The following is a 21,058-nucleotide window of genomic DNA, read 5'->3' on the forward strand; positions in this document are numbered from 1 at the left end:
AAAAAAACAAACCCAAATCCCATTTCATGATCATTTGTTATAGGGAACAAGGTGTAGTGGTGGGACACAATAATTAAATGTTTAATTAAAAATGCAGTGTATAGCACTTTCTAAAAAGCTAAGCATTTGCTCTGTGTGAAGGAGAGAAGTTCTGGMTGAACAGATTGCAGTGAAAACATTAGCATGCAGTATTTTCTAGGATRTGACTAATCTCAGACCTGTCTTAAATGTACCATGAGGTTCTTAGGTTTTTTCAAAGGGCCAAGTGTRCAGTAAGGTTCTCCACACATCTTTTCAGAGACAAAATGTGTTTTAGTTTCTCATTGTGTTTCTCYCTACCTGTTGCTTAAGACAGCCATAAAGACACATCATTGTTCACCCTGCAGTGTGACATACTTGATATGGGAGAATGAAGTAAAATGGTATTTTTCCCTTGTTTTTTTCATTTATCCATTGTTGTTGTCAACCTGATAACAAAACTGTGTTTAAGCTRATAAACTGAGAGTGAATTTGCTTCTCAGTAATTATATTCTCTAGCATCAACCTACTTCATAGATGTGAATAAAAAACAAGGACTTTCTTACTACAGCCCTATAAATATCTATTCCAAGACACAGAGGTTTCATCCCCCTGGCATCCCAAAGAAAAGTAGCCTTGCCTATTTGGATTCAATATATGGATTCTGGTATATCCTTTTTAGAAGCAGGAATGTGAGAAAAAAAACCCATGAGAACATTAATACAGCTATAAAAATATTTTCTTTCCCATTTAATGTTACTAGGAAGATAATTTTCTACTGATACAAAATGACATCTTTAGAGCTTCATACAGAAAATTACTGAGGGTATCCAGTTAGRTTATAGGAGAGTCTATAGGAGTCTAACTGTTGTTTGCCTGTTCATTCAAGCATTTAATGCCCTAAATTCCAGGAAATGAGGGGGTTTGGGGGGTTGTTCACTTGGTTTTGTGTGGTTTTTTGTTGTTGTAGTTATTTGTTGGCTTTTTTTGGTTTGGTTTTTGGGATTTTTTTTTGGGTTTGTTTTTTTTTGGTTTTTCTTTTGTTTTTGGTTTTTTTTTTACAATTCCAATTGAAAATTTAAATTGGAACTTAAAAGATTAAATCAAAGACTGCAATGTAAGATTTCTGTTTCATAGAGTAGAACTGAGAGGTGCAAATAACTGTGTTGACCTAYTTATTCTGCAGAAAATTTTTCATGGATAAGGAATTACAAAATCCTAGATGGCTAGACAACTTAAGTGAAACTTTGGGGTCAGCTACTAATTATTAATCAGTATACTGATTCTTGGAGATTGCTCCCAGAGGTTTGACTAAGTCTGCATTGCCTACCTTAGGTCTGGATGAACTTTAGGTTAGCAATCAGCTTGTTTTKCTCTCTAGAACCTTCAGGGATCTCTTTGCCCTTAAAATCTCAAACAAGGTCACATCTGAGGAAWACTAACATAGCTGTATACATTACACTATGGTCCATGAGGAGACCCTTTCTCCTGATTCTAAGGAGAATTTTCTAATTATATGTTCAAATTGTATGGAAAACCTCCCTCCAGGCTGCTCTGGCTTTCAATATTGGTGTTGGTAGCTTTAGGCAGAAAACTTGATCATCCTTACTAGAGTTTTCTAGAGACACTCCAAGAGTGCAGCTCTGTTTCACAGCCTCRGTGATGCTCTGAGCTTTTTCAGAGACTGCAAGACTTGCCAGTCTGTAGAGGAAYACTTTTTTGTCAGCCCAAAGAACTTCCACAAGGCTTCACTCAAGRTATCACTCTGCTGTGGTCCGATGCCTCTATCAAAACTCTTACAATGGGCAGAAGAGGGCATGGCAATTGCTCAACATTCTCCAGTCATGGGATGCACACTTCAGTCTTTGGACAGGACCTGCAGAAGGGCCTCTCTTCTGCAGGATTGCTTTCATGTCATTTGTAAGTTCCTGACCTGACTGGGAAGATGCTACCTATGTTCAAATGCTTTTATACAATAACAGTTGCTAGAGTGGATCCCTCAAATGTGGCCTATTCTATCTCTTTCTCCTGATTTTGGTCCATTGTTCCATTCCAAAATTCCAACACTATTAGGAAAATTTGTCAGCCTGCCTGATCCTAATCTCAAAGGTCACACATATATAGATGAAGGTAGGCATTTGTAGTCTTCTATATCCACAAACAGAATTGCATGAGATCTTTTCAGAGGGTTCAGATATGGCCATCTCCAGTTTTAAAGCAGCAAGGAAAGCTATAGTCATTGCCTACTGCAGGATGAAAGCAGCGTTATAGATCTCCACTGACATAAGCTCCACTACTGAATTGTTCTCTGAGTGCTGTAATAAGAGTAATCTATCTTAAAATATTGTCTTGTTTCCTTTAAGACAGAAAAATTCTTATGTTCATATTTGGAACCTGGTTTCAAACACATCATCATCAGCCATACCCTACCAGAAGTGAAATCCTCATTTTAGCTTTTGTCTGAATTATCTTGTGACCTACAGTTTCTGCCTGACAACCCATTCTAGCACTCACCTGCTAATGAGGTGTGGTGGGCTGATAAATGGCAAACTTAGGACTTGTTTATAGGAAAAAGGAGACAAGTTAGAACACTAACTGTTACATGGTTTTTCAGGACTTTTTAATCATCTTTATTTTCCATCTACTTTTTGGTTTTTAGGGTTTTCCAATTCTGTGCCAGCTTTTTCAGTCCAGAAGCATCAGATGCACAGCATAACACTCAGCAGGGATTTACCYGTGTAGATGCCACAGCCTCTGAGAAGACTGCAGCATCACCAACTGCTAAACAAGTCCTCATCCAGAATGTAAACTTCCTTTCTTGTTCCCTTGCAAACACATGACAGAGCATGTGGAAAACCCCTCTTTGTAGTCAGTACATGCTCTACTTTATACTCTTGTGATATCTCTGCACAGATGACCATTCTCAAGATGACAGTAAACCTGGCTGTTGAATTACATGGTCCAAATAGAAGATTCATTTTTGAGCAACTCATCTCCAAAATCTGTCTTGGTGTTTTTGTTTTTGTTTTTTTTTTTTTTCTTTGTTTTTTGTTTGGTTGTTTTTTTTCTTTTTTTAATAGAGGTCACTACAGACTCTTCACAAATAAACTTCATTGATTAATAGAAGATATATCAGCGTCTGGACACTGGGTTTGAAAAACTATCTTCAGTGAGGAAGCAGAGTAATTCCCTGCCAAAGAAGCAGTTTTTGCTAAGAAATCCTATCCCCAGCAGTATTTTGAAGATAAAAGTTTTGTACTCTAAAGTAGTCTAAGCACTGGAAAAACTCTATGATCTATAATGAACTCCACCAAATTGACAAAAATGTTAGATTGCACTTTGCAGCACTATACAGGAAATCCCAAGACTAATTAGTTTCTCTTTTTTATACAATTGCATTATCACAAATTGTTCTTGCTGTCACAGCTGGCCTTGGGACTATTTACTTTTTTTTTGTTTTTGCAAGCATTTGGACTATCATTCATGTTGAGAGATAGCTATATTCCTTGCACACAAATACCAAAGGAAATGATCATAATCTGAGAAGCTTCAGCTCCTGAGGCTTATTTTAATTATAACAGGTATAGCAAAACAGTTCTTAGGATTGACTTTTTTCCCCTGTAATTGTGGGATCAGCAATGGTTTTATTCAGAATTTTTTTAATTTTGGCTTTTGAATTTTCTTCTTCCTGTTTACCTCTTTTAAAGTCTCTTTTAGATACTTTTTATGGTATTAATTAATATTTTATATGGTAATTGTTAATATTTTTAAATTATATTTGAATTCATCTGAAGTTGTCAAGTATCCTTTGTAGGATCATGGTGTGAAAAATTATTAAATTCWCTGCATTGTTTTCCTGCAGGAATATCTACCCCACAACATGGAGGAAATTAATAAGAAGATCTATTTTCTGTCCTCTCATACCAAGAACAACAAAGGATAGGAAATGTTGCCTTACTAACCTACTGATTACCTTTCTTAGGGAAACCAGTTCTCTCTGAAATAGATGGTCCATGGGAGCTTCTCAGATCTAAGCAATGTCTGCTCATTGTAATTTCAACGAAAAAAAAAATCTACATCATTAATTTTTCACCCTCCATAAATTCATCCTTTTCTATCAATGAGCATAATAAAATATATATTAAGGATATATCTGTTTCTAATCTCTACACAACTGCACAATTTTCCTTCCTGCCTTTAAAAAAAAAGCTTCTTTCTCTTTCCCCTCTCACTTCTTCTTTGTTTTTGTTTCTGTTGCTCTCATAACCTGCTCTCTTTCCATCATCTTACTTTTTCCAGACTCCTTGAAAACCACATTACATTCTTCCAAGCTAACCCCCAGGGTATGATGTTTTTCAAAAAGCACAACTCCAGATGACACTATTTTCCACAAGATTCACTGGAGAAACTGGCAGCCCATGGCATGGCTGGGTGCACTCTTCACTAGGTAAAAAGCTGGATGGATGACTGGGCTTAGAGAGTGGTGGTGAAAGGTGCTGCATCCAGTTGGTGGCTTGTCACAAGTGGAATTCCCCGGAGATCTGTGTTGTTTAATATCTTTATCGATGATATGGACAAAGGGCTGGAGTTGTCCAGTTTGCAAACAAATCCAATTTGTCTGGGAGTGTTAATCTGCTGGAGAGTAGGCAGGCTCTGCAGAGGGATCTGGACAGGCTGGAKGRATTTGCTGAGGTGAGCTRCATGAGGTTCAACAAGGTGAGGTGACAGGTCCTGCACTTTGGCCACAGCAGCCTCATGCAGCTCTACAGGCTGGGGACAGAGTGGCTGGAAAGCTACCAGCAGAAAAGGACCTGGGGGTGCTGGTTYAGTGCCCAGGTGGCCAAGTGGCATCCTGGCCTGTGTCAGCRACAGTGTGGCCAGCAGGACCAGGGCAGGGATTGTCCCCTTGTACTCAGCACTAGTGAGGTAACACCTCAAGTTCTGCATCCAGTTCTGGGCCCCTTAATGCAGGGAGGACACTGAGGTGCTGGAGAGTGTCCAGAGAAGGGTGACAAAGCTGGTGAAGGGTCTGGAGCACAAGTCCTTTGAGGAGCAGCTGAGGAGGCTGGAGTTGTTCAGCCTGGAGAAGAGTCTCAGGGGTGACCTTATTGTTCTCTACAACATGGAAAGGAGGATGCAGCTGGGTGGGGTTCAGCCTCTTCTYCCAGGGAACCAGCAACAGGACAAGAGGAAACGGCCTCACACTGCACCAGGTGAGGTTCAGGTGGGACATCARGAAGAATGTTTTTAACTAAGAGGGTGATCAAGTCACCATCCYTGAGGGTGTTTAGAAGACATGCAGATGTGCACTTGGGGACATGATTTATTGATGGCATACTGGGTTAATGTTTGGACTCTGTTCTTACAGGTCTCTTTCAATGTAAAAGAYTGTATTAAAAAAAAGTACCTACCCAATTTGAAATTTAATTTAACTGAGCTTTATTTCATGTTTCAGTCTTGGAGGATAGGGAGCTTTTCTGAGCAAATTGAGAGAATAGAATATTGTAGTCTCTCAGAACCCCACAAACKGTGCAATGACTATAATACTTGAAATCTCTTAGCAATTTAAGGCTTTGAAATTCAAATAACTACTCTCTTCTACAGAATCCTGAACTGCAAAATGTCCTGGTGTCACACTGAGATGATCTGCTTTGCTGGGATAGTTAGCATCAAAACAGAGAAAATAACCTGTGCTGACCAACACAATCCAGTCAGACTTTSTTTATGTACAGAGGCATGAACGCTTGAAATTTTTGTCTAAACTGCAGCTTAACTTTCTACCRAGAGACTTTGATGTTACAGTGAAAAGCACAGAAGGTGAGAGGGTTACATGTCAGAGCCAGGAGAGAYGGTTTAGACAGGCAGACGGATTTACAAAGTTTTCCTGAGTATCTGAGACAATCTTTAAAAATGTTTCAAATGTGGAGGTGACTTCTTGTCCTACAGTATACGGCAAAAAAAAAAAAAAAGAAAAGTTTCTTTCACTTGATATCAGGCCATAGCGCCATGTGATGCATGGTATCCCAAGCAGGTTTCGCATCTGGCATCAGCCTGGTTTTGCTTTTGTTTCCTGGCACTCCCTGCTTTCAGTAATGTGCTCAGACCAATGCTGGTAGGTCCTAGATCTTAGGGTCCTAATCAGCACAGTCACAGAAATTTGCTTTGAATATTAAATGCTTGAACATGCTAGTACCAAAATATATATGCGTGAAAGCAAGCAAATCTGGCATGCAGATCTSCCTTTTAATCAGGATTACTTTATTACTATGCAAGCCAACCCACCAGAGATTCACAAAAATCAAGATGGTAACTCCACCCTGCTGCAGGTGTGTTGAACAAGACAGAAAGTAGAGGCAGAAATTCAGGTGTGGACAAGCAYCAGACAGCCCTTTCCTGGGAGCAATTCCACAGTTTCATGTATGAGAGACCACAACTGCTTAGGACACRTACCTGGCTGTAGCTCTGGATGGCACCTCTGGCCTGACTGCTGCGGGATGGGAGCTGGGCGGAYGCTGTTTCGCCCAGGGCGAGGGTCTGGTTGCTGTGGTAGCTGGCTGARTACTGAAAGGATCCTTCAGGTTTGGAATTGAGCTGGAGTGCACTCTGGGAGAGGAGGCTGGGYCCTGTGGGGACAGGATTTGAGAGCAGTCAGAAAGTCTCAGTGACAGAGATTATCTGTATTATCTGTCAAGTGAACCTTGAAATTATCAGATGTATCTGACTTCAGATTTTCAGAATGTCACTTATCCATAATAAAAGTACATACATTACTTTGTTTCTTTACCACTCAGTCATCATATTCAAGCAACCGACCACATTGCTTTCTTTGCAAGAAATACATGGTTTTGACTGGCAAAGAAATTCTATGCGTGAACAAATCCAACCATACTATTTGATAAAGAACTCTTGCTTTTCAACTCAGAATAGCTGATGAGGGTTTTTCCCCCTAAGGATAAGCCTTGTTTATTTCACTTAATTATATCCACTCGTTCTGCCTGGGAAATGCTAACTTGTCCCTCCCTGAGCCCCGAGCACATTAGATCTATTGATTACTGCCACTGTCCCGAACACACAGTGATGTAACACTTTGGTGCCTGTAGGGATGGATGGCATCTTTTAAAATATTAATTGCTCTTCTCCTCATGCAGGACACACCCTGTTCTCAGTGAATCTTTAACAACTGTTTTGTCAACTATCTTATCTTCCCCACCACAGCACCACACAGCAGGAGAGTCAAGTATGGGCAGTGAGCCTGAACTGGGGTTGCCAGGCTGAAGGGCATGTCAGGACCATGAACACTGGCACTTTCCACAGCTTTTTAGTAGTTCTGTGAAACTAAAACATGTTCTGATATTCATTAGGTTCATGTATAAGTGATTTAGCTTACCATTTGCACATAGCAAATTTCTCAATTTTTACCCTGAGACCATGTATCAGACACCTGCAGCAAATCTGGAGATGATACCAAGCTGGACGGTGCAGGTGACACACCTGAAGGATGGGATGCCATCCAAGGGACTTGGACAAGTTCAAGCAGTGGAGAAGTGCATGGGAGTCTCATGAGGTTTAATGAGACCAAGTGCAAGGTGCACCTGGGTCAGGGCAGCTGCAGTACCAACCCAGGCTGGGGATGAGCAGATCCAGAGCAGCCCTGCTGAGAAGGACTTGGGGGTGCTGGAGAGGCTGAGACCCAGCCATGTGCACTCACAGCCCAGAGAGCCAAACGTGTCCTGGGCTGCATCCAAAGCAGCGTGGGCAGCAGGGGAGGGAGGGGATTCTGATCCTCTGCTCTGCTCTGGTGAGACCCCACCTGGAACACTGCACCCAGATCTGGGGCCACAGCACAGGAAGGACATCTGTTCGAGCAAGTCCAGAGGAGGGCCACCAAGTTAGATGGAGCACCTCTCCTGTGATGAAAGGTTAAGAGAATTGGGATTGATCAGTCTGGAAAAGTAAAGGCTTCAGGGTGACCCAACTGTGGCCTTCCAGTGACCTGAAATGAACCTACAAGAAAGATGGGGAGATTTCTTATAAGGACATGTAGTGACAGCGCAATGGGTTCACACTGACAGAGTAGCTTTAGATTAGCTATTAGGAAGAAATTCTTCCCTGTGTGGTGAGGCAATGGGTACAGGCTGTCCAAAGAAGCTGTGGTTAACCCATCCCTGGAAGTGTTCAAGGCCAGGTAGGATGGAGCCCTGAGCAACCTGGTGTAGTTGAACATGTTTTAATCCACAGCTGGGGAATTGGAACTAGATGATCTTATTGGTCCTTTCTAACTCGCATTCTGTGATTCTATGATACATGGAGAGCAACATTAAAGAATACACACTTAATCCTTTCTCTGTCTCCACTGATTTTAGTCTCTTTTGGTGTCTGGGCCCAGGACATGAACTACAAGAGGAGGGAAAAGGGTTATACCTTGGCCATCAATTGCATGGGTCACCCTCAAGCCACAAGCTACCATCTAGAGCACACTCAGGGGCTCTACAGGGATGACAGGTGCATCTTCTGGTTAGCACTAACAAGCTCACGAGACTACAGAAGGTGACACAAACCTTAAGAGATGTGAAAATATTACAATGATTTTGCTCCCACAGACCACATGGTAAGTTCAGTTTTGAACAGACTCACAATGGAAAAATTCCAATGAATTTACCAGAAATAACTTCCAGTGCATTCCTGATACAAAGGCAGTTTTTCATGACCTTTAAGTCTTTGCTGTGAGGATGTAAAGCTGTTCCAAAAAGATTTCCACTTAGAAAATGTGCAAACAATCCCACCCCCGAACTACACAGAGAGTATTTTTTCCACTAGTCTATTTCTCAGAAATGGCAGAATTATTATAACTGCTGTTTTCCAAAATCCAACCTGAACCGCTCATATTATAAACAAATTGTAGTAGGCTATGTAAAGAGAAAGTGTTTCCATCTAAATGTAGACTGGGATTTTGACACTATTTTACATATCAACACAATTTATACTGCAAAATCAACTGCATTCATCAGAACATTTGAGATATAGGACAAATTCAGAATCTAAGTTCTGGTCCCTGTATTTTCCTTACAAGCACAGAAGGAAGCAGGGCTCCATGTATGCTGTGAGGCTATTGAAAATATATCATATCCATAGGAGGGCTGAATTTAATCCTCTATGGGTGCTTATAAATCCAGCCTTTGGTACTTTTCATTCCCTGACTCTGCAAATAGGGTTTACTTAGCATTTTCCATTTAACTGGTTTTGTTGCAAAATTTCTTCTTAAATGAAAGAAATACTTTCACAGATTCTTTTAAAATAGCATAAAGAAAACACATGCTTAATTTTAAAAAGATCTGTGGGGCTTATTTCAATCTTTTGGATTTTGAATTTCACTGAAAATTTGTTGGTGATCAAATGATGAACAAGATCAAGTTCAGAAATTTTACAAAAGCGTAACTTTCCCATGAGAAGCAAAAGTTGCAGCACGAAAGCAATTTTTGTGCATGAAAGTGTTTGTACTCATTCTGAAAGTAATTATGCTGTGACATTTCTAAAGCCTAAATAATGATTAAACTATCACATGCCATGAACGCAATATGTTTAAATTTTCATTGCATCTGGCTTTCAAGTGCTGCTTTCATATTACTGTGGCTCACCGGGGGATTTACATCGCCAGCTAGAAACACATACATGGGTTCCCTGCACCATTTAGTTTAAACACTTCTGTGCAATTAAAGAAACTTATCCAACCCTTTGAAAAAGAGAATTGAAAAAGTTTGGCACACATAGTTTAAAGTTCACTAAAATATTAGTTCTATTTAGCAGTTTTTATTTTGTACCTTGACAAGCAGTAATCAACAATTAAAACACATATACATTTTAATAATTACAAATTAATTTTAAAGAGACAGCCAGAGAGATATTTTAAATAAGCCTAGAACTTTAAATAAGACAAAGCAAATTTAAAATAGAGTAGTGGCTGCTCACCTGTAAATAACAAAATCTAAAGCAAGCGTACAAACTAGAAGATAATTTGAGATCTATCAATGTGACCATGAAAAGACATGAGTTCTTTTTTCAGGATTTAGGGACTACAAGCAGCCCCACCTTGTCTGACAGGGAAAAGATGGATTGCTTTTCTCATTAGCATTCCTCAGATTTCAATCTGAAGGTAAAACCAAACTTTCTGAAGAGCCTGCAGCTCACTCATAAGTTTGTTTGTGTTCTTCTGTATGCTGATGGCTCTTGACAATAATCTACTGTTTCTTCCAGGCTAAAATTTAAGCTCCGTTGTGTTGGTAGAAGAAAGCATTCATCTAACTATTTTTCATTTGCTTGCAGAAGAGTAAAGGCAGCTGGAAATTCTCTATTTTCATCTAGACACTGGAAATCACTAGTTAAGTGCTAGCACAATTCCGTTTTAGTAGCTCCCTTAATGAGACATAATTACTACAATTGTTCCATTTAAAACAAACACTTTGGGCTTTACAAGATTTAGTATAGCAGATATTGATGATCTGTAGTATCACTTTAAAAATTTGTGCTATGATTTGTTTCCATGTGAGGGTATGGGGAAGATATAAATACCTGTTCTCCCTTATGTTTTTCACCACCACATTAAAAAAAAAAAATCCTAGTGAAAGAATATTGATATTGGATTATTCAGGGTTGGTGGTACTTACTAATTTCTCACTGATTCACATAGCGCCACTTTCCTCCTGTATTAAAATAGTCGAGTTAAGAGTGAAAATTCAGGAAACTAAGTGAGAGCCATCATACTGCAAGAGACGCCGCTGTGGACTGACTTCCAATGATGGAGAAGGATAAATGAATCAGTCCTTTAACTTGTCTCCACTTTGGTGGACAGGTACTGCAGATAATACCTTCACCTTCCTCTTAGGCTCGAGCAGAGCAGGATGCAAGCCTCCCTGCATTGCTCACCTTGGCCTCTGTAACCCAGCTCAGTGAGGAGCTCCAAGGAGAGGGGGAGACAGGTGTCATGCTTGGGACACAAAGTGCACTTAAGTGGGGTAAAGCTGCTGGAGCAGAGAAAACAGGCAAGAAAAGGACAAGATGTAGATGGAGGAAATGCTTACATCAGGGAGACAACCCACAAAGAAACTTTACAGGTGATGGAGAGCAGAAGACTTTTCTATGAATCAGCAAAGAGAAAGAGGATTTTCTTTTGTGGTTTGGAGGCCCAGGTGCTGGCAGGCATGACCAGGAAATGTCATGTTAGAGGAAAACGAGTCTTCCATTCAGGCAGTGATGGGAAAGGGCTTCTTAGTTTATATTACCTACCCCTCTTACTGGCACTTATATTGGCTATTATATGGCTATTACTTTATTTCTAAACTTACTAGTTTAAGAGGTGTCAAGGATCTAAGAGTACCTTGCACACTTACTTCACACCAAACAGGGAACAGGAGCAGAGGCAGCTCTCTCTTACTGAAAGAGCCGCACTGAAGCCCACACTTGCCATCTTCCTACCACGGTGCATTTGACCAAACAAACACAGACTGACATTACACTGACCCAGCTGGTCCGTGGCACTGAGCACACTGCGTGTGGCCAGGAATGTGACCTGGTGGGCTACAGGCTCCACACAAGCCATAGCACAGAAGAGGTTCCACAGCATCTTCCAGCTTCTGCTGAGGCTGCAGGGTGAGCTCAATGGCACAGCTGGGGCTGTGCTGTGCACCTTGGCCCCTGAGAGATGGGGTTCTGCACTGGCAGGATTCCTTCAGGGGCCACTGCTTTTCCTTCTGAAAACACGACACACAATGCTGCAAAATAAGGTGCAGCTATTCAAAAACAAAATTAAGGAAGTGAGTGGTCTTAAATGTAAGACTATTATTAATCCAAGGACAGTTGATTATGGGAAACAAAGTGACACAAAGAATCCAAACTACTATTATAATTCAAGGCTGGGTCAAAAATGAGGAAAAAAATGAAAACATTTGTTTTTCTTCTTTTTCAAGAGCAGTATTTTCTTTGGAATTAAAATATTTTGTCTGTCCTTTATGCTGTCTTCAGACCATTTATTTTTTCTTCTTATGTCATTCAAGGTAAAAAAAAAAACAAGAACCAAACCAACCAAGAAGAAAAATCAGAACCTAAAAATTTCATCTGAAAAAGACCTCCAGGATCATCGAATCCAGCCTCTAACCAAACACCACTTTGTCAGCTAGACCATGGTGCTATGTGCCACTGCTATTTGTTGCTTGAGCACTTCACGGATGGGACTCCACCACCTCCCTGGGCAGCTTCTTCCAATGCTTAACCACCCTTTCAGTGAAAAAAAAAAATCCTGATGTTCCACCTGAACTTCACCTGGTGCAGTGTGAGGCCATTTCCTCTTGTCCTGTTGCTGGTTCCCTGGGAGAAGAGGTTGAATCCCACCTGGGCTGCACACTCCTTTCAGTGGTTGTAGAGAGCAATAAGGTCTCCCCTGAGCCTCCCGTTCTCCAGGCAAGCAACCCCAGCTTCCCTTTCCTCATAGGACTTGTGCTCCAGACCCCTCACCAGCTCTGCTCCAGCACCTCAATGTCTTTCTTGTATTGAGAGACCCAAAACTGTACATAGGATTTGAGGTGTGACCTCATCAGTATGAAAATAGGGGGACGATCCCTGTCCTGGTTCTGCTGGCCACACCATTGGTGACACTGGCCAGGATGCCATTGGCCTTCTTGGCCATCTGGGCACTGCTGGCTCATGTTCAGTTGCTGTTGACCAGCACCCCAGGACCTTTTCCACTGGGCAGCTTTACAGCTATTTTGTCCCTAACCAGGAGAGCTACCTGGGGTTTTCTGACCCAAGGGCAGGACCCAGCACTWGGCCTTTCAAACCTCCTACCACTGGCCTTGGCCCATCGATCCAGCCTGTCTGGATCTCTCTGCAGAACTTTCCTACTTTCCAGCAGATTAATACTCCTGTCCAGTTTATTGTCAGCCATGAATTTGCTGAGGGTGCTCTCCATCCCTTTGTCCAGATTGTTGATAAAGATATTAAATAGGACTGGCTCCAATCCTGAGCACTACTGACTGATCACCAACTGGATACAGCAACATTCACCACTGTTCTTTGGGTCTGACCATCCATCCAGTTTTTAGCCCAGGGAAGAGTGCACCTGTCCAAGCCATAGGCTTCTAGTTTTCCCAGGAGAATGCTGTGGGAGAGAGTCTCAAGAGTTTTAATGAATTCCAGGTAGATTACGTCCAGAGTCTTTCCCTCATCCTCTAGGCAGGTCACCTGGTCACAGAAGATCAGGTTGGTCAAGCCTGCWTTTCCTAAACCTGTACAGGCTGGGCCTGATCCCATGTCCTGTTTGTGCCACATTATCACACTGAGGATAATCTGTTCCATAACTTTCCCCGACACCAAGGCTGGGCTGAGAGCCCTGTGGCTCCTCCTTCCGACAGTTCCTGTAGACAGGCATCCCATCTGCCAATCTCTTGTTTTCTGGGACCTCCACAGTCAGGACAGCTGATGATAAATGATGCAGAGGGGCTTGTTGAGCTCTTCTGCCAGCTCCCTTAGCATTTTCTGGGGAACCCCATCCTGCCCCATACACTTGTGAGTGTCTAAATGGCGCAATAGGTCACTCACAAATCCCTCCTGCATTGCAAGGGGTCTATTCTCCGCCCCATGCCTGCCTACCAGCTCAGGGGGCCGGTTCCCCTGAGGATAACTGGCCTTTCTGATAAAGACTGAGGCAAAGAAGGCATTAAATACCTCAGCCTTTCCCCTATTCTTGGTGACAATGTTCCCCCTCCCATCCAAATCCAATAATGGATGGAGATTTTCCTGGGTCCTCCTTTTGTTGTTAATGTATTTATAAAAACACTTTTTATTATCTTTCACAGCAGTTGACAGATTGAGTTCTAGCCGAGCTTTCACTTTTCTCATTTTCTCTCTACGTGACCAAATGACATCCTTGTACTCTTCCTGAGTTGCCTACTCCTTCTTCCAAAGGGCATAAACTCTCCTTTTCCCCCTGAGATTTAGGAGAAGCTCCCTCTTCAGCCAGGCTGGTCTTCTTCCCCACCAGCTCATCTTTTGGCATATAGGAACAGTCTGCTCCAGCACCATTAAGACTTCCTTCTAAAAGGAAGTCAATTTTGAACTCAATTAAAAAGTACGTCCACCCTTGCTGGACCCCTTTGTTCTTAAGGACAGTTTCCCAAGGGAAAGTCTGATAAGATTTAAGTACAATCCATATTTGTGATACATATTTTTAACTACAGGATGGCAAGCTAAGGCCACAGGAGTGTGGGTTATCTCCATTATACACTCAGAGATATTTATATTTTTCTGTCTCATGCTGTAGCACCATTGCTGTGTCACAAAGCTAAATGTGGGTTTCTTGTAAAGGAGGAACTCCCAAAAAGAAACAACAGAAATTGCTCTCTTGGGGAGAGCAATGACAAACTATCCCTAGTGTCTGCCTGTCAAATATCTGCTCCTCTTTCCTAATCCTTAGACCACAATTTCTTAGGGAATACTTCAAACATTTTAGCTTCACAGTATGTAACAATTCAAGGTAATACTATAGCAGTATTTGGTCAATCTTCAAAACAAACAAACAAATAAATACAAAGGCTGAATTATTAAACAGGAATAGTGTATTATACTACAGAGCAGAATTTATTGTGGAACAACTATTCAGTAATACATTATCTGGTACTTGTTCCATTATAAAATAAGTATCAGATAATGACAAGTTACATACAGAGCTATATTATTGCAAGGTAAGGGTATGATTAATTCAGTATTCCAAATCTATGCAATAATTACCTCTGAATTGGCTAAAATAATTACAGTGCAAACAACAGAAAAATCTACCTAGTCACCTCCATGAAGTAATTGCATGTTTGTTACTTGAGTTTTTCATAGGAAGTTACAAACAAAAATACCAGGCAAGTGCTAGAAGTGTTTTTTCCTCTCCTTGAGATTTAAAGTCAGTTGGCTTCCCAGGGCACATTTCCTTCTCCAAGTAAGTAGTAAAGTGTAGCACTACTATTGTGCTATACATCTCCATTTGATCAGTCATCTATTAGGATGCCAGTTCTAATTGACAAAGGAAATAGACCAAAACGTGCTTGAACGACCATTTAATTAGCTCCTATACCAATTATAAACAACACTTCACTCACCTTCGATCAACTGACAAAAGTAGTAATGATAAATTATAGAGTAAGTGTAAATAAAGTGTTTTTAATTAGTGTAATTAATCACTTCACACATTTTTCAACCTGCTTGGCTCATTTGGGTAACAGTTGAAAGAAAACACCAGCAAAGCTCCTTTAATGTCCTTTAAACATTCATTTACAGAGTTAATAGGTTGAGGTGCCTCACATCCCAGCGAGAGGAACTACCTCCTAACTGTTAGTATATGCCTAATTAAGGATTTCAAATACCAAAAAGTCATCACTTACTTGTTTCTTCTGCCTCTCAGGTCATTTAGTTTGAGTGCAAGATATTGATTCCTACCCTACAACCCACTTTTTTTGTTAGTTCATTAAAATGTCTGCACTCCCAATAAGCCAACCTGTCCTAAAGCTGGCTTGTATTTGTTGCCTAGTTTAGCAAAGGAATGGATAATTAAAAAATACGTAATAAAATAGAAGATAAGGGCAGATATCTGTAAAATGGTCACTCAATTTCTGAGTGTTCCACTGTATTTGGGACACTGGGAGAACCCAGGTACCAGATGGAAAGAACAACAAAAGAAGAGATAGTTTTTGATGGTAACCTGTCAGTGTCCTTCCCCAGTATCTGACATTAGAGAGGAGGTGATGATAGTTAATGACAAGGTGGACAGACCTGTTCCCAGTGATTCTAAATTCTTTGGCATCTCACTGGTACAGCCTGTTTTCTAAGTCCTTCTCTCAGAATTAAACTGCTCCACCTGGGACCAGAAGTAAACTTACCCTCCAAATTAGAAGGGTAAGAAACCCCTCCATTGCACAATGGACTATTCTGAGGTCATCTGAAATATTCTTTGAAGAAACTTGCCAAGATGTTTCAGGATGGTTTTGGAAAGTGGAGGAATTGAGTGAGCAGAAGGGAAGCCCTGCAAGGGGGTGGCAAGAAGCGGTGACATTGCCACATAGGTACAAACCTCCATTTTTTAGTCTCTAAGGAAGCTGTGAAAAATGCAAGGTGCAACTCAGTGGAGGCACAGGGCAGTGAAGAAAGTCCTTGGGAATCAGATGAGAGAACTTTGTAGCAATAATAAAAAGAAGTAATTTTCTTAATTAAAGGCAGAAAAAGGAGAGATTAAACCAAGGCAAAAGTTATGATCTTCAGCTGAAAACAAAATTTGTCAGCTACAACTGGTCAAATACATTCTGTAGGAAAAGGTCTTTTGAGCCAACTGTTAGTCTGACCTCAAACAGAAGATAACAAGCAGCTCAACTACAACAGTAACAAGTGTGACACCCATCCTCCCTCCAAATCTGAGACTAGAACTAGAATAGTACTAGGAAAATATTTCAACATCTACCTTCTAGGAGATATTAAATATTAAACCTATCAGTAGTTTTATATTACAAGAAAAAATGCCAAGGCTGCAATGTAGCAGAGGAATTCCGTACCCTAGAAATGAAGGAAGCTCAGGGGCAAAAAAAGGCAGGGGGAGGGGTGGACAGGGGACACCAAATGCATATTTAAAATTAAAAAAATACACGGTAATACTTTAAATGCTTAATCACAAGCAGCTCCCTTGTTATGAACCAAACACATCTCTTTGGATGAGAGGCAGCAATTCTTAAAGGAGTGCACTGAAAACAAACTTGTTTTACAAAAAAGGAAAGTAATTTATATGCAATGCCATGCTCTACCAGCATTAAGAGGGCTATGTTCTACCTACAAATACAGAAAGGGGCTTTAGTACTGCTATAGAACCTATTCTTAGGTACTGGAAAATAGGATTTTGTGGGATGCATTCACAAGCAAGGAATAAGTTCATTTTCATCCAAGAATTCTATAAATGATATATATCTGGAGAAATGATGCAAAAACTAGGCTGATACCATTATATAAGTGAACAATACAAGGATTTCCCTTCTAACTCTCCTTCTGACCTAATTACTATTGGAAAGAAAGATGAAGAACACTTTATTTCAAGAATAAGTGAACTGGGAATAGAAACTAGTTTCATTAAATGCTGATTATCTTACACTTTTTACACAGGGCACCACTTCTGCCATTACTGTAAGAAGAAAACAGGCATTTTCTAGGGTTGGAAATAATAAATTTCTACTCCAAGGGATACACTATAAATGTCCACAAGAAGTAGCAGAAAAATATAAGATCTGAAGGGCATAGAAAAAAAAAAGTTTTCATTCCATCCCAACAGTAAATATTTTTTTTTGATTCCTGAAAGATTTTTTTTTTTTTTTTAATCTCAGTGAATAAGGTAACACTGAAAAGCCTAAGTAATCCTGAGATAATAGGGTAACTTCAGTGTTAACTACTCAGGTAGTGTGCATTTTGCTTTTTTATACCATATGATGCATAACATTACTCCAGATGTTTGTATGGAATGCAAAACCAGCCAAATCTCCTTTCATAAGCAGTGCTGGGTAATGTTTGAGAGCAGGAAAGATCTGGAATTCTATTCGCAATGAAACTCCTGAAGATGTGAGAAATCAGGACTAAAATACATGTACTAAACAAGAACAGACCTATACATATTTAAGCCCAGAACACAAAAGCTGCCCTTGTCTTTGTTTTTCCTTTGGTTTTGTTTTTTTTTAACAGAAAATATATCCTCAAATGAGACTAAAATCAAGGATAACCTACTATGGTGAGTTTTTAATTGACCCCAAGCTTAAAACAACTTTTTTTTTGGTAGAAGATAAATCATATTTTATGAAATCATTTGCTAAACCCTGCAGATATCGAAATCAGATAGTCTCTGAAGGAGATAATTAATCACTGGCCATTAGGATGATGAACTTTATTGGAGCAAGAGATAGACACAACCCAAGAACAAGATGGGCAGCAACGATAATAACTAAATTACATTTCTGCATTACAGAGGACACAAAGAGGGAAAACAGTATCCTTGAGCCTTTCTGATGATGCCTCATTTAAACTCTGCAACACCAGGGGTGGTGGAACACCTCTCACTGTAACAGAAGTTTGTTCACCATTAAAATATCACTGTGGAACCACAGGAGAACAGGACCTGAGTGGGGCTCCTGGGATTACATACATCTGTGAATGTGACCAGATGAAGAAATTTGGATGCAGGAGAAGGCACTGTGTACTGCACCACAGACAGGAAACTCCCCCTCAGAAAGAACTCCCGTGTTTCCATTTAAGAAACACTGGGGTTTGGCATTAAAAATTGTTTTTTTTTTAAATTTGTATTTTCATTATTGGTCTCCCAATTTTTAAGGAAGAACTACTTTTAAAATGGTGTGCGGGCTTTGTTTACAGAAAAAAAAAAATAAAAAAAAGTGAAGTAATTTGAGAACACGTTTTGCATTTTTGAAGTATTGAAGTTTTTGAAGTATTTTATACCTGTGAAAACCAGCTACGAACATCAAGTGTTTCTAGTCACCCTCTGTGCCTAGCACAGCTGAAAATTGCTATCAATAGTATTAAACTAATGTGTTTCCTTTTTATTACTAGCAAATAAAATCAGATGGTTACAGACATCACATAAACACAATGCACATGGAAGCTGAATGCATTATCAGAAATAAAAATACCCAGACAAATCTCCTCTGATAGACCTAAATTAGGCTGCTGAAAAAAAAATAAAATAAAAAGTGCCCAACAGCTTCTGATTATAACAGCCTATAAAACCCTCAGATATATGGATCTAATACAAAAGACATCAGCAGATCTATTACACTATTATGTTGTTCTATGAACTTAAGTACTAGCACAAAACAGGTTTCCTCTTCTTGTGCAAAGCAGAATTCCATTTTTTCCAGACCTTTGACAGGCTTAAATTCTGAATCTTTTCTGTCCACAAAAGAAAATGACTGTTTGGTCTCTGAGGTGAGCCAGTTCAGAGTGTGCTCAGCACTGCCTCAGAAGTCAATTAAAAAGTAAGTCAAAAAGGTCAAAATTTTATTAGAATCTTTTTCATCTGCCAAAACGTCCTCTGCCATAAACCAGAAAGTACACCCTTCTGCTTACTCTCTCTGTGTACACAAATTTGCACCACTCTCTGCTCTCACACTGTCCTCAGAAAACATATTTCTCGGTTTATAAGGCCAGAATGGAAAAAATGAAGGCAGCTCCCTAATCTACGTTACCACAGAAGTCACAAAAATCCTACTTGATTGAGAGCTATGTCAACTGCATGTACCACAAAAGAAATCAAACCCAAATCCAGACCTGCCAATTTTTTTTTCTTCCATATACATCATTTTACCCCGGCTAACAAGCCAACAACCTCTTTTTCCAAGGCTGCATCTCCACACTGCTTATGTGCGCGAGCTGGCACCGGCAGATCCCAGAATGATGTGGCTCTTGGCACTGCTGACTGCGCCAAGTGTGCAGGCACTGGCATTGCCACCAAGGCAGGAGCAGGGCGAGTGCTTTATCAGTCTGTCGTGGGGATGTGGGCGCATTTGTTTCCTGGCCCGAACTACAGGCACAATATTTACTGATGTTCTTTTGCGCTGCGGGTTCGGATGCCAAAAGCCTTTCTTTGTTCTGCTCCTGCAGATGCTGCTATAAGTCACTGTCATTTCCTAACGAGCTTCAGTAACTGCTTCCTGCAGTGGATGAAGGAACACCTGGTTGCCTGCACAGGATTTGTGTTTGACACAGACTGAGCATTACAAGCTCATCACCACCTCCTATCCATCTTTGATGCTGCGACTAATTGTTCCTGCTTTCCTGGTCCTGACTCTCAACTTCCCATTTCCCCCACAATATATGTTTTACCTGCTGTTACTGCTCCTTTTTTCTTTTTTTTTCTTTTTTTTTTTTACTATTTTGTACTACAGCACTAAAGCTAGATTGTGAGGGGTTTGTGTTCTTTGGGCATGGATTTTAAGTCAGTTGCACAGCATTAAATGATACCAGGTACCAAAATCAGATTCATCACCGGACAAGTAAGCTCAGATATATGAAATAATATTGTGATATCAGTATGGAATTTATATATAAAAACATCTCTCATCTTGCAGATATAAGTATACTTAAAAAAAATCCATGTTACAGGTCACAGCACAATGAAACAAAAATTCAGCCTGTAGGCTGCTGTGCAGAAACTGAGGGAAATTAGAAATTCCTTAGTTGCAAAGTTCTCACAGTGTTATTGCTGGACTCCCAATATAACACAACAATGCACAATCTGGGTTTGCTTCTAGTTAAGGTGAAAGCACGTGAAAAGTCAGGATAGCAAGGTCACTTATACACAGAAAATGTCTGTGAGGTTTTTGGTGGATTTTTTTTGTCTCTGAGAATGAATGATCATTGGTTTTGGGGACAAGACACTCAGGCTTTATTGCACGACTTGTGAAAATGTAAAAGATAAAGGAAGAAGATAAAAGATGGTAATTGAAGCAAGAAAGGAAGCAAAAGACAACGATACAGTAAGACAGAAAAGGGTGGTTTAGGGAAAGATGGGGCAATAAGAGAAGGCAAGAGAGCACAGGAAGGGAGAAGGCTAGATATTAAGATGGTGTGAACGTCTCCAGCTGGAGATTCTTTCCTGAGGAGGAGAAATTGCAAGAGACAGCCTGCAGAAGGTCAGTAAGGGCATGTACTGGGCCATAGTTTTGAACAGCACTTCTGCCAGTGGCTTCCAGTGCCTCTCCCTTGAAAGCCTACAAACTCACCCAGGCACCTACCAACCTACAGGAGGGCTCAGAAGAACTGAGACAACTGAAGCCCTGCACAGGTGGGCACCCACAGCAACTTCTGTGCCACCCCTGAAGAAGAAACCAGGAAGCATAATCTGCTTCCCCAAAAACTGATGGATCTGTCAGCCTTCACCAGGCGTCCTGCTTGCAACAACCACATGTGAACTTGAACACAGGCAGCAAACCAAAGAGTAACAGGATCAGCTGGACCTGAGTCCATC

The 21,058-nt window shown here is 40.5% G+C and overlaps 1 protein-coding gene across 1 annotated transcript in view; it reads right to left on the reverse strand.

Moving 5' to 3' along the window:
• The window catches only part of CTNND2 (catenin delta 2), a gene marked incomplete at its 3' end in the record, with an annotated part of 536,496 nt that overhangs the window by 181,890 nt on the left and 333,548 nt on the right, over positions 1–21,058 (reverse strand). Inside the window, exon 6 of the mRNA XM_057390373.1 lies at positions 6,301–6,641. Coding sequence (XP_057246356.1) covers positions 6,301–6,641 — 341 coding nt within the window. The remainder of the gene's footprint in view (positions 1–6,300; positions 6,642–21,058) is intronic.

The sequence above is a fragment of the Malurus melanocephalus genome, unplaced genomic scaffold (assembly GCF_030028575.1).
Source record: "Malurus melanocephalus ecotype Western Australia unplaced genomic scaffold, MMel_1.1 scaffold_25, whole genome shotgun sequence".
Lineage (NCBI taxonomy): Eukaryota > Metazoa > Chordata > Aves > Passeriformes > Maluridae > Malurus > Malurus melanocephalus.